Here is a 13,317-nt window from a genome sequence, read left to right on the forward strand (position 1 = left end):
TGATTTGCTGCGCGATTTTGATAAAAATAATGTTATACGTTATGGATTTGTTGATATATGTATAAATAACCGGAGAGATTGTAGAAAATAATAAAATGCAAAGAGGGTCACAGAGAGATGTAGAGGGAGAGAGGGAGTGGAAGAGTAAGAGGAGGTAAAGTGAGCCTCAAGAAAGGGACCGTCTAGATTTTCATGGACGTATTGTTTGCCATATCATTACAACATTCTTTGGTTGCAAGTCATCAATACATAGCAGGATTCTTGGATCTGTTGACCGATGTGGGAGTACCACACTTAAAGAATAGCGCCACCATTCTAATGAATGAACAGAAATTTCTGTGGCACAGAAGGTCGTCTCACCACGGAGCTATCGTACGTTCATGGTCTCACCCTTGACTAGGGACTGTCAAGCGCATGTGAATTGACCAATAAAAAAGGTTAACTTTATCGCCTCAGACTATGAAGTCAGCGTTACGTCTGGTTACGCAATAGAGAATCTAACTAGAATGGTACTGTGAAAGAAGCAGTTTAATGTAAAGAAGTGTGGCAAACAATGATGGTCTAACGATAACATGATCTCTCTTGGTGCCTAGGTTGTTTTCAAATTATCAGAAAACCAAAAACGACACTTTCTTTCTCTCATCCCAAAGCTATTGTTCACAGTTCATATGTAACATTAAAGATCCACAGGACTGGATCCAATTAAGTATTTAATTATTTCAGTATGAACGCTGATCGACTTGAGTTTGTGGTGGTGTTCAGGAGGAAGATCATGTTTGGGGTTGCTAGGAATGGTTATTCCTCTTAATAGGGTTAAAAGTTGATTTGGATTATTTGTAGTCTCTGCATGTTACAAAAAAAAAAATGTATCACCCATTTTTCAAAATTAAAAAGCCATGGAGGGAAATGCAGCAAACTTCTTTGATGGGTTCATAACCAATGTAATCATTATGTCACAATGTTTGAGCAACAAGGGGTGCTGCCATTTTGACCTATTTATATACAACCATGTTGCCACCCCATGATATAGCAGACTTGATTTATTATACGTGTATTTGCTATGACATAGGGCAGGCCATGATCGTTACGTAAGATCGTTTTAATTATTAAGGAAGTATATATGGCATAGGAAGTCCTGCGCAAACTCCACCGGCTACAAGTTCGTCTTGTGGATACACACCAGATAAACACATACTACATTCTTCACGTCTTCATTTTGTTGTACTTCATGAAACCGTGCTTATTGCAGAGGTATTTGCACTTAAGTGACGTCTCACTTGAACTTACACGACATAGCACCTTTAATAGATCCAAATAGTGCGTTCGATGTTTCAGCAGTTATCCACTCAACCATGATCGACATATTCGGAGTGATTTCGGAATCCAGTTTCGGACAGGTCAATGCGTTGACCATCACTGCCGCTCTTGTAGTCATCCTGACTTCGATGGCGATCTGGAGCGTCTTGCGGCCGAGCGGATTCCCTCCCGGGCCGCGGGGTCTGCCGTTCGTCGGAAGTATCTTTGGTGAGCAAACTTTGGTTTCCAATCGTCATCGTTGGTGCTTGAGTAGAATTTCATATTAACGTTTACAAGAAACCATACCACTATATTTCAACAATACACAACGTCACGAACCATCATGCCATATAGAAATTTTTCGAGTTGCATGTTTGAAAAAGTGTTACTTCAAGAAGATGAGATTCAGCGATTCAAATTGAAAAATATTATGACGTAAGAGATAGGAATTCATCAGGTGTATAAGAAAGCACTGGACACATTCTCTTCTTTTCGAGTTGTCATATAATAATGTTATCATTATCTTACCCATCACTGATGGTCTCTGACCCCCATCACACAGAGACAATCTTGTTGTTATACCAAGGTAAAATTTGTAAAGGGATTTAAAGGACAAGTCCACCTTCATATACATTAGGATTGAGAGAATGCAGCAATATTAGTAGAACACATCAGTGAAAGTTTGAGGAAAATCGGACAATCCGTTCACAAGTTATGAATATTTTAAGTTTCTATGCGCAGTCACTGCTCGATGAGAAGACTACTACAGTGTATGATGTCACATGCGTACAACTATATAAGGACAAAAAAAGAGAATTTTACAAAACTTTACTGTTTGAATAGAGTGCACATTTCTTCGACTTGTTACTTACGTGTATTATTCTTATTATTGATATTATTCCCCTGCCTTCTGAAAGAGAGAAGTCGAGTGTTCTTTTGCTATGCGAGAAAAATGGAAATATGTTGAATTTTCTTCATTCTTTCTTTATATCGTTGTACTCATGTGACATCACAAGCTTACTTAGTCTATTTATCCAGCCGTGACTGAGCAGAAACTTCAAAAATTCATAACTTTTGAACAGATTGTCTGATTTTCCTCAAACTCTCACTGATGTGTTTTACTAATATTGCTGCATTCACTCAACCCACATGTCTATGAAGGTGAACTTGTCCTTTAACCCCGAACCACTCTTGATTAGATTTTAAGAAGTTAAAATGGCTTATTCTTAATTTCAGGGATTACTAATAGTATCTTGTATGAAATGTATAATATACTTAGTTTGTTCAATTGAGTTTGTATCTAATCTATGTATTAAAAAGCAATACACAAATAAAATCAAATCTGGCTAATCTTTGTTTTAAACATTTGTTAAAGAAGTTAAGGGACTCGGTGTCTGGTTCACTTTGAAAATGGAGAGTACATAATATACTTTCCACCTGCTCAGTGTGCGAAGATTGTAAAATCACGTGACCCTCTGCACACACACACACACACACACACACACACATACACACACACATACACACGCTATTATGCCTTAATGATATGCAGAGTGTTACGTTAACTCGTGGTGTATACTGTATACTAAGTATCAGAAAGAACCTTATTCATTAATTCTCTTTTTTTGCCACGCACGACTCACGAATTTAGATATGACCGATAGTCCTGAAGTGGTGTTCGGCAACCTGGCGAAGAAGTACGGCGACATCTTCGGGCTGAAATTTGGGCAGCGATGGGTGGTGGTCTTAAATCGCAAAGACGTAATCAAGGAGGCAGTCGTGAAGCAAAGTGTGGAGTTCGCCGGACGCCCAGACTTTTACTCAGGTGAGTCGAGAAAAGGACCCTCAACGTGAACCAACTCAAATCTATGATATTCTGTTGTCTGGTGAGGAAAATGTCTTTATCTGGAAAATAACGATATTACGTCTGTATCATTGTCACTGTCTTGGTGGTAACACTAATATGCTTTGTATGTTTATATAATTGTATATATACAAATTGTATATACAAATACACACCCACACACACGCACACACACACACACACACACACACATATATATATATATATATATATATATATATATACTGCAAAAAGTCCGGTGTTAAATAGTGAACACCGAGCTGGTGTTAAATTTTCGGTGCTCATTTATGGTGTTAAATTAACACCTGCGGGTGTCATTTCCAAATTTTAAACTGTTTTTTGAAGAGTTTCTTAGTAACTGCACTTCTTATTGATTTTTGATTTAAACAAGACGATCAAGCATTTTACATTAAAATACTAGATTTTTGAAAAAAAATGTGAAAATGTATTTACACCAAAGTAACACCAGCTGGTGTGGTCTCTTATTGAAGCTGGACGGGTGTTAAACCATTGATATTAACACCAACAAATATCAAATCAATACCATGTGGTGTCATTTTATATTTAACACCAGTACAGTGTCAAAATAACACCAGGTACAGTGTCAAATTAACACCACGAAGTGTCAGGTGAACACTTTTCAACACCATCACAGTGCATTTTCAACACCTGTGGGTGTGGTCCTTTATTGAAGTTTGATCGGTGTTAGATTTAACACCCGTGGTGTTAAATCTAACACCGATGTTTTTACAGTGTATATATATATATATATATATATATATGTATATATATATATATATTGTACACAGTGAAGAGTTTGTTCGCAAAAAACCGGTAAGTCCATCTTTGAAGATTTTGAAGTACGGTCTCTGTCATAAAGTACAAAATAATACCTTTTAAATGATATATTGGTCACTACATATTATAAAGGCATATTTTTGAAGTTATGGTCAAAAGAAGCAAAAATTTTCTTATTATTCTCTTTAATTTTCTTGACCTTTAATCGCAAATATCTCCACTTGGCAAATATGGACTTATCGGTTTTTGCGAACAAACTCTTCTTATATTATATAAATATGTATAATATACACTTGGTGATTCTATCCTTCTATGAAGAGTGCCTGATGATTGCGCCTCATGGAGGTGGCATGAAACTCCGACTTAGTAGCAATAAATACGGATGAACCTGCTGTCAACCGAGTGAACTTGTTCCAATACTTCTAAATATATATACATATATATATATATATGTATATATATATATATATAGTATATATATATATACAGTATATAGTATGCGCGTGTGAGTGTGTGTGTGTGTGTTTGTTTGTCCTACGATGTGCTTCCAGTTTAAACGTGATATACATATTCGTAGAATAAACATCATTTCTTGTATCGTCAGAAACTCGTGTCTCTCTATTATTTGATCCATATTAGAATGTATCATATTCTAAACTATTCTGTTTTGTGACCCGCAGCCGAGTTGTTTACCGACGGGTTTAAGAATATTGCTTCAAGTACTTACACCGACACGTGGAAACTCCACCGAAAGCTTGGTCATACAGCCCTCAGGTATGTAGCCTATCAGCTTCTGACATCATAGGAACCACGTTCTGTCCCATTTTGTAGTCCAACAATAATTTATCAATGAGCTGCCACGAGCTGTGTGTGACAGAGGATGCTTTCTGTTTATTTTATTTATTCATTTATTTCTAATCTTTTGTCAGGGTAGCCCATTCACCAATAAATAGTGGTCTTCCATGGAGCTCTGAATAATATTGATGAACATTATGTACATTAAACAGCAAGACGTATATACAGAGGATATACTATAAACGTATCAGGCATCAGGCCACCGCGCGTCACATCTGGACGGATTTTATCCAAATTCGGTATGGAGGTGTATCAATAAAAATACATGGTCGCTTTTAATTGTCTTCCGGCGGTGGCGCCCTAGTTAATTCCTTTAGCTTCACATAGAATGCTATACATAAAATATCAGATAGGGTCTTCTCGTGTGCACTTCAATGGCCACATTCCTTGACGATTTTCGCTCCAGCGTCCTGGTTTATCAGGGAATAGACGATGATTTCCCCTGTAAGTTAAAATCGGTGATATTTTATTTTGTTTTCATTATTCATTTAATGTTTAAGATGAACCTAATGTGACTGACTGAATCGTTACATCTTTCTTGATTTCCAGGCACTTTGCAACGGGCAAGCCTTTGCAAAAACTAATAACCAGTGTCTACCCAAAACTGGAAAAGGAGTTAGCCGAGAATGAGGGAGAACCGATCGACCCAAGACTTCTCTTAACCCTTCTGATGTACAATGTCCTCACACAGATGTGCTTTGGGAAGAGGTATCTCGAAGTAAAATAATGCTTTTGTCGACCGAGTTGTACTTTTTTTTTTCGTTTAGATTCGAGGTTTTTTTTTTTGTTAAAAATAAGGTCATTTATAGAGTCACAGTATTTAGCGTCAAATCAATTCTATTGAAAGTTTTGTCTTATATTTCAAATAACATTTTCCTCATCATTCCCACCAACTATAAGCAAAAGAAAATTAAGGATCGTATTTCCTTTGCACATGACATGGATAAACATTAAAAAAAAATAAGCAGACAAACGTAATTTGTCTCCTTAAACTCTAGGCTACAATGAACCTGCATACTTGCAAATAGACTACGGATCATAGCAGGAGCAACGTATCTGTTAAGAATAAACTCAGAGGTACATTTGTTACTCTTTAACGGCATAAATTCATCATACACTTCTCATAGTTTAAAGATTTAATTCGTTCCTGTAATTGAGAGTATTTATCACAATTTCAACCATGTTAATTGAATTTCGTGGTAGCTATGGGTTGCACGACCCAAAAGTTAAAACGTGGATGGATCTGAATGACGAAGCGAACGCGACTTTTGGGCTAGGTCTCGCTGCAGACTTCTTCAAGTGGGCGAGAATTCTACCTACCTCAGGTCCACGTCTCATCAAGAGAGTGTCGGATGCCTTCAAGGATATGATCAGAGCCGAGGTGGCCGAGCACCGGGAAAAGAAATACGATCCAGGTACGTGCTTATATCCCTGCTGGAAAATGCGCAGTGTCCCACAGTGTGAACACACTGTGAACACAGTGTGAAATCTCTTCACATTGTTAAATTCGAGTGTTTCAACATACGGTATAGTGAAATCTTTGTGAATCATGATTCGAAGTGTGAACTCATTGTGAATCATCATTCACAGATAGAACATTGCAATGTGAACATTCTGTGAAAAAAAAACACGCACTACAATGTGAAATCATCTTCGAGCGTTTTCACATAGTCCACAATGTGGACACACTGTGAACACACTGTGGAAGACTGTGTTCTTTTGGACAGGGATTCTCCTACTTCCAGTCACTGTGTAGTGGTAGGTTGACAGAAGAAGAAAGTGTGATTCAAAGTCACAAATGTGAAACTTGGAGAAAGCCCGTACTAGTTTTGTCAGGAAGGTATACAAGGCTCACCTAGTCCGTGTCTATCCAGTCGATGGATGCCATTAGTATTACCTAATTACCTATCAACTCTGCCTCGCAATATAGGAACTGAAATGTTTCATACTTTTCACAGCCTCATGCGGCCATCCCTGCAGGTACCCTCTCCTTCTCTTTCCAGCATTTAATATCCAAAGGTCCACGAAGATCGGGGAGAGGGCATTTCATGAAGCGTTTTTGTCGCTCCCGTAATCAATCAAATGCAAGGGTTTCACTGATTTATAACAATTTGCCCCCCCCCAAAAAAAAAAAAAAAATCCGACCAAACGCCTCATGAAATGTCCCTGTGTTTGACGTGAGCAACTCGAGCTTTTCTGCTCTGAAAGGCAAGCCTTTCTCGGAGCTTCAGAACAGGTGATTTATTTGTTGTGTGCATGTGTGTTATCACGTATTTTCAAGCAGTAGCATCTTTCTTGCAATCATCAAACACATTATTTTAATGGACATTCATGTCAGTCTTTCTTTCTCTTTCATTTCCTTTCAGAAAATATCAATGATTTCTACAGCATGATGCTAAAGACTCAAGAGGACGCCAAAAGGGAAGGTGAAAATGTGGACAAGCTTTCCGATGCTCACATCTTGATGACGATTCTCGATGTATTTTTTGGTATGAAGTAGACAAAAGTGTAAGAAATGTTTATTAAGTTGTCCAACTTTCAAAGTGATTTTTCTTCTAAACTCCTCATCATGCACCCTCTTCACCCTCTTCCGCCCGATTCGTATTTTTTTCTTTTAGTGTGTGTGCATGAGAACGTTTATGATAGCCGTTTACTATGGGATGAACCTGCTCTCTTTGACTCTTTTCATACCTTGATTCATCTTAGCACTTTAGCGATCAACATCACTTCCGAAAACATGAACTTACTGACCCATTGGTAAACATGATATTGTTAAAAAAACACAAGGGTATAATGGGTTTACAGTAAAAATATAAAATGTTTGATTTCAACATTAAAACACTATATCGTCATCGTCAATCCACCAAAGATGTAATATTTTATTGCTAGTTCACAGTTAGTCCTTTGTTACGATATTGTACTGACTTTGTGTTACCATATAAATGTTTTGTCTTGTTGGAAATGAAAGAAAATGAAATGAAAAATATCATGAAACGAAAGACCGATTGGGCCTACAATCAAACATGAACATACATGACACACGACAGATGAAATATGGTGTAAGATATACAGGTTATTGTGGACTTAGTTACTGTCTACTAGTAATTAAGGATAAATGTTTGTTCCTCTCATGTGGCAACTATACACTTTGGGTGAGATAATTCTTTCCGTAAGTGTAGTGATACTGCATTTGACCTGGATACTTGACAGATACCTTGCGTCTAAAGTAAATTGATGTGTTCTGAACATTTCTGTTGCCATTTTTGATACACCACTCCCGTATCTATTCGCTCAAATCCAGCTGGTACTCAGACCACTATCGACACACTATATTGGGCTTTTGCCTGCCTTGCCGAGACACCGGAAGTGCAGAAGAAAATCCAGTCGGAGATCGACTCCGTGGTCGGCCGTGATCGTGTGCCAACCATAGAGGACCGAGGGACGCTGCCGTACACCGAGGCCACACTGTACGAAGTAATGCGGTACAGCTCTATTGTGCCAACTGCCGTGCCTCATTCCACCACACGTGATACTACACTCCGTAAGTTTCTCTCACTGTTTTAGTACCTTCAGATTTAGTATACCTCATCGTAAGACCAGCGAGTTACAAAGTATGGGTCAAAGACAACATTGTCATGCAAATGCGTCGACTAAACACCATAATGTACATCATGAACATGATGTTTGGTGTATGCATTTTTCCAGTTCCAGTGACCTTGTATGAGTTGCTACGGATAATGTTGTTATTCTGAGGTTTTGTCAATCCGAAGGTTCGCGCCTTCCTGAAACACACAAACTCCATATATCTAGATATCTGTAAATGCGAAAATAAAATGGCATTCGTTCATCGGATGGTTCACGAATCCGAAAATGAAACAAGGTTTGGTGTTTCAAAGGTTTGTTGATTCGGAAATGAGATAAACTTCGTTATTCCGAAGGTTCGATAATTCGAAAATGAAATAAACTTCGTTCGTTCGGAAATGAAAAGATGGTGCGTACTAACCCTCCTTCGGAAAATGATAAAACTGTTTTGTATTTTGGGGTCATCGAATCTTCGGAACAGCAAACCTTATTTCATTTTCGGAATAACAAACCTTCGGAATAAGGTAGCTTCGGAAAAGTGAACTGTAACCGTTGCCACAACATTAGAGATTTACTCGATAGTTTACCTCAGCAGTTCGCTTTTCAGAAAATATACACATTATTCCGAAGGTTCGTTAGTCTGAAAGAGCGAATTGATAGATCCGACATGTGACCTTGTACTACTGGTGAGCTGAACAGTTATTCCTGTGTATAAAATCATTGTTACTTATCATTTCATTTTTTGTTTTGTTTGATATAATATAGTAGGCCTACATGTTGTAACAAATTCTTAGGATGAATCCATTGATGTCAACAGTTTACTCATACAATAATGTGTATCAAATCTTTCTCTTTTTTTTGGGGGGGGGGGGCGTACCTTCGCTTCACATTAATTCACATATGATTGTAATTGGAATGTCATTTTCCCCTACAGGTGGCTACTCCATACCAAAGGGAACTACCGTTATGCTCAACATCCACTCCATGCACTTTGACCCCAACGAATGGAGTGATCCGACATCGTTCAAGCCAGGTGAAAAGAACCCCCCTCAAAAACATAAAAGACACAAATACAACAGCAAACAAATAAAGAAACCAATATTGACTTGACAAGTGATATGTAAATCTGCCAAGCTCAAACAAATGTCCAGGTGAAACGAGGAATTTGTATGTCTTTTCACTTCCATGGATTAAAAAAGAAATATGAAATAAACATAGGACCTACATAATTCGATTTTTTTTTTGGGTCGTTCTTTTTAATGCCCAATGAGTTCTGGAAGTGCTTTCGTTGGTGAGATTTAGAAAAATAAAAATACCAGTTGTCCTCTTAATGCTACCAAAGAGAGAATTCTGTACTAACAAAAACGGCAAAGAACTGTTATTGTTGTAAAAGAAAGAGTGGTTGTTAATCTTTCATGATCAGAATATTCCTTTGCTTATACACCGCTTTGATTTCTCACAGATGCACCGAAAGAAACAAGGTATTTGATGAGTTTGTCCGAAAGATTCTCTCTTTCAAAGCACGTCTATTGTAAAAAAAAAAAGAAAGAAAAAAGAAAAAAAGATGGACTTAACTTGTCCAAAAGCATATGTGGTTGTTCATAAAAGCCATGCTCACCTCAAGCACATTTAGAATATCTTTTCCAAAGTTTCTTGTTTATTTTAACAGAGCCATCCATTACTGTCTTGTCGGCAACAAAAATATTGGTTTGTACATATCCTCTCGATGGATGCTAGAAGAGTGTTTAAATTTAATCTTATTCAATTATCGTTTATTATGTTAACTCTGATGAAAAGGAATTACAATGTTTAAAAGAAGATGCTGGCACAATGTCTTAACTAATCGAATTCATAAGGAATTTTTGTAACATGAAAGGAATGTATGATCCGTAGATTCTATTTATTGGTAGCATACAACCCGGAATTACTGAGCTGGGTTATAATTCAGTATAAAGGCTATATCGCGCAAAAATAAACATGTATTTATTGACATTTCTTTAGAAATATGATATTCAAAAGACAGGACCAATTTCTCTTAAGCCACAGAGGTAGTACTAATGCCATGATGTCATCATAATATCCTCCAACTGACGAACGAATTATTTCTGTTTATATCCTAATACTCTATCCTTGATTACAGAACACTTTTTGGATGATGGAAGCACTGTTCGTCAGCACCCTCCCAGCTTCATGCCCTTCGGAGCGGGTCGCCGTAGCTGTCTCGGGGAGGCGGTTGCTAAGGCTGACCTCTTCCTCATCTTCTCCTGGTTCCTCCAGAACTACACCTTCTCCAAGGTACCGGGCAAAGAGAGCGTGAATCTCTGCAAAACCATTCCGAAAACAGTCACTGGGCGTCTGCTGACACCATACCAAATTGTGATAAGCAAAAGGAAATAGACAGGCGAGGAACATATCCTTTGCCCATTAGAAGAAAAATATTTGACGTAGAAAGAAATGAACACAATCAAGTAACTAATGATATCGTAGCCTAGATTTACCGTGGTTTTTTTTGTCATTTAAAAGTATTTTAATGACTATCAAAGTGATACTTGTGAGAGCTCTAGGTATATAGGCCCTATAACCACATTTCTTAACCCATTTGTTTTTACGCTCAGAAATACTATTCAAACTGTCTTGTAGTTATTTTGTTGCACCTTCAATTTAGAAATACGAACCATACATAATTGTAATCAAGGTACAAATAATAGTAGGAAATGAGAAGGAATTATTCTATTTCATGTATCGGGGTCTTTACATGTATATGAGTCTCAGTTCAAAACGTGTCACTGATATTGAACACTTCACTGCTTCACTGCTTGAAGAGAGAATGCTGTCATAGAATACAAGTAAAAACTAAAGAAACAGCAATTGAATTTTCTTGACAAAAGAAATGTGTCAAAGAGAAACAGATAACGGAGGAAAATGGAAAAAAAAATAAGAATGACAAGTATGGAAAGATTGTACGCAGGAGAGAGAATCTCAATCAACTATCTCATTGTCGCAAACTAAGCACAAAATATATACAGCTAGGACACTTGGCAAACATGAGGATATTTATTCAATACAATATGTTATATGTCTAAATATATAGTAAACATAATATGCTTATTTCATGTTCGTTATATGTATCATTATACCGTATATATAAAAAAATATAGATATATGTGTGTGTGTGTGTGTGTGTGTGTGTGTGTGTGGTGTAATATACGCTATGTTACATTATAACAATACATTGTGAAATCAGAATTGCATTCATGTCTCTTTTATTGCGTAGTTTTACGTAATTATATTCTATACGTTTAAAAAATATGATTAGAAGAAAAACTGTTGATTCAACAAGTTTAGTACAGCATGATGTGGTAAAAATGTGCCTTTCTGAGCGGTATCAGACGCATGAGGACGCCCTTCCAAATAGCATTATTATTTCTTAATTCCCCTGTACTCGTAATGCTACCATGATGTGTACGTTTCAAGTTTACCTTGAGGAGTAGGGCCATTCGCCCGTGTTTTGCGTGTTTTACGCCATTATCAAAGTATCATCACTTGTCATACATATGTGTTCATTGTATCTATTACAGCAGAAATGAATTGTCATACCACGCTTCTATTCATTTGTGTAATCTCTGAGGATTTAAATTATTGTCGTCAACCCAGCCAGTCACCATCAGAATGACATAACCAGTGGCAAATGAACCATGTGCTCGTGAAAGGTACAGAATCGAATATGACTTACACAGGCAGATAACACTGTGGGCTTGTGAAATGAACATTAATGAACATTAATTTTTCCTCAGTGTTGATAAACATTTATGACCACAATGACGACATAATGCAAAAATTAACTGTTGACTTTGCTTGCAGACAATGAACAGGCGAAGTATACAACATCACAATGGACGTAGATATGTATATATATATATATATATATATATATATATATATATATATATTGCTGTAATGTTGTAGCCTGTGTACCCCACAAATACGGAGTCACGTCAAATGTAAGAATTATATCATGATAATCTGATTACTGTTGGATGATGTGGAATCTATGCGGTTTAAGTTTAAATCTGAATTTCATTACTTTGTCATTATCAGCATCGTCATCATGGTTATTGAAGTTGTGATAATGTTAAGGTGATAAAGGTGACAATGACTGATGTCTCCAGGGGGTGTTTCATCAATATAGTCAACCCTGACATGAGTGACTATTTCAGTAAAATCCTTGGTTTTGATTGGCTGAGAAGCTTTGGTCAGTGACTGTTACTATGGTAATTGTCAGAGACTGACAACTTTTCAGCGCTGACAACTTTGATGAAACGGTACCCATTAACGCCACATAAATCAAGTTGCCTACAAGGGCAATTCTGGACTAGACCAATTCCGGAGCAGTTGTTTAAAAAAGAAAGAGTAAACATGAATGAGCATATCAGGAAGAAATTGATCAAAATCGGGAAAAATGGGAAGTCGTGAAGTTGGGAAGTTTTGTTATTTTCTGTTTATATTTTTGAAGTAGTCGTTGTGAAAATGCAAAATACGTGAGTTGATGATGTCATCGCTCACAACTTCGATGTGGTTTGAACACAAGATCTTGGAATTTCCAGTTTGTTTGTTATGCCCCAGACTGAAATCTTCTTATATCTGACTGATCACTATATTGGACGTTATTTCGCTACAGGATTAACAATTTTTACACTTTTATAGCCAAAAGAAAAACCGTTATTTTTTGTGAACGAGAAATAGAAAATTTTGAGGTAATTATCATCATCAAATGACTCATTCGCATTTTCATATAATCTGTTCGAGAACTGCTACGCAAGTTATAAAAAAAGTGTGTACCTATAATTTCTAATGCAGAAAACAAGAAAAAAAATATACACGCAAACTACAATGAAAGTTCAAAAGCATAGTCATCAACACGT

The 13,317-nt window shown here is 37.0% G+C and overlaps 1 protein-coding gene across 1 annotated transcript; it reads left to right on the forward strand.

Annotated features, from left to right (window-relative positions):
- Positions 1-1,352: 1,352 nt before the first annotated feature.
- Positions 1,353-10,792, forward strand: LOC139738364 (cytochrome P450 2F3-like). Its single transcript, XM_071649002.1, has 9 exons — positions 1,353-1,524; positions 2,948-3,121; positions 4,639-4,732; positions 5,363-5,521; positions 6,017-6,228; positions 7,180-7,302; positions 8,115-8,354; positions 9,330-9,428; positions 10,536-10,792. Exons 1-9 carry the CDS (start codon positions 1,353-1,355, stop codon positions 10,790-10,792), a joined length of 1,530 nt encoding a protein of 509 aa, XP_071505103.1.
- Positions 10,793-13,317: the final 2,525 nt, after the last annotated feature.

Source organism: Diadema antillarum, unplaced genomic scaffold (assembly GCF_040938485.1).
Source record: "Diadema antillarum isolate AM-2024a unplaced genomic scaffold, OU_Dant_1.0 seq00000738_RagTag, whole genome shotgun sequence".
Classification (NCBI taxonomy): domain Eukaryota; kingdom Metazoa; phylum Echinodermata; class Echinoidea; order Diadematoida; family Diadematidae; genus Diadema; species Diadema antillarum.

What these genes read in the sequence shown, in the direction of transcription:
- LOC139738364 (XM_071649002.1), top strand. Translation starts at nt 1,353, where the DNA reads ATGATCGACATATTCGGAGTGATTTCGGAATCCAGTTTCGGACAGGTC. An exon ending in CTTGGTCATACAGCCCTCAG is followed by an intron (nt 4,733 to 5,362) that starts GTATGTAGCCTA and finishes CTTGATTTCCAG; the next exon opens with GCACTTTGCAACGGGCAAGC. An exon ending in CACACGTGATACTACACTCC is followed by an intron (nt 8,355 to 9,329) that starts GTAAGTTTCTCT and finishes TTTCCCCTACAG; the next exon opens with GTGGCTACTCCATACCAAAG.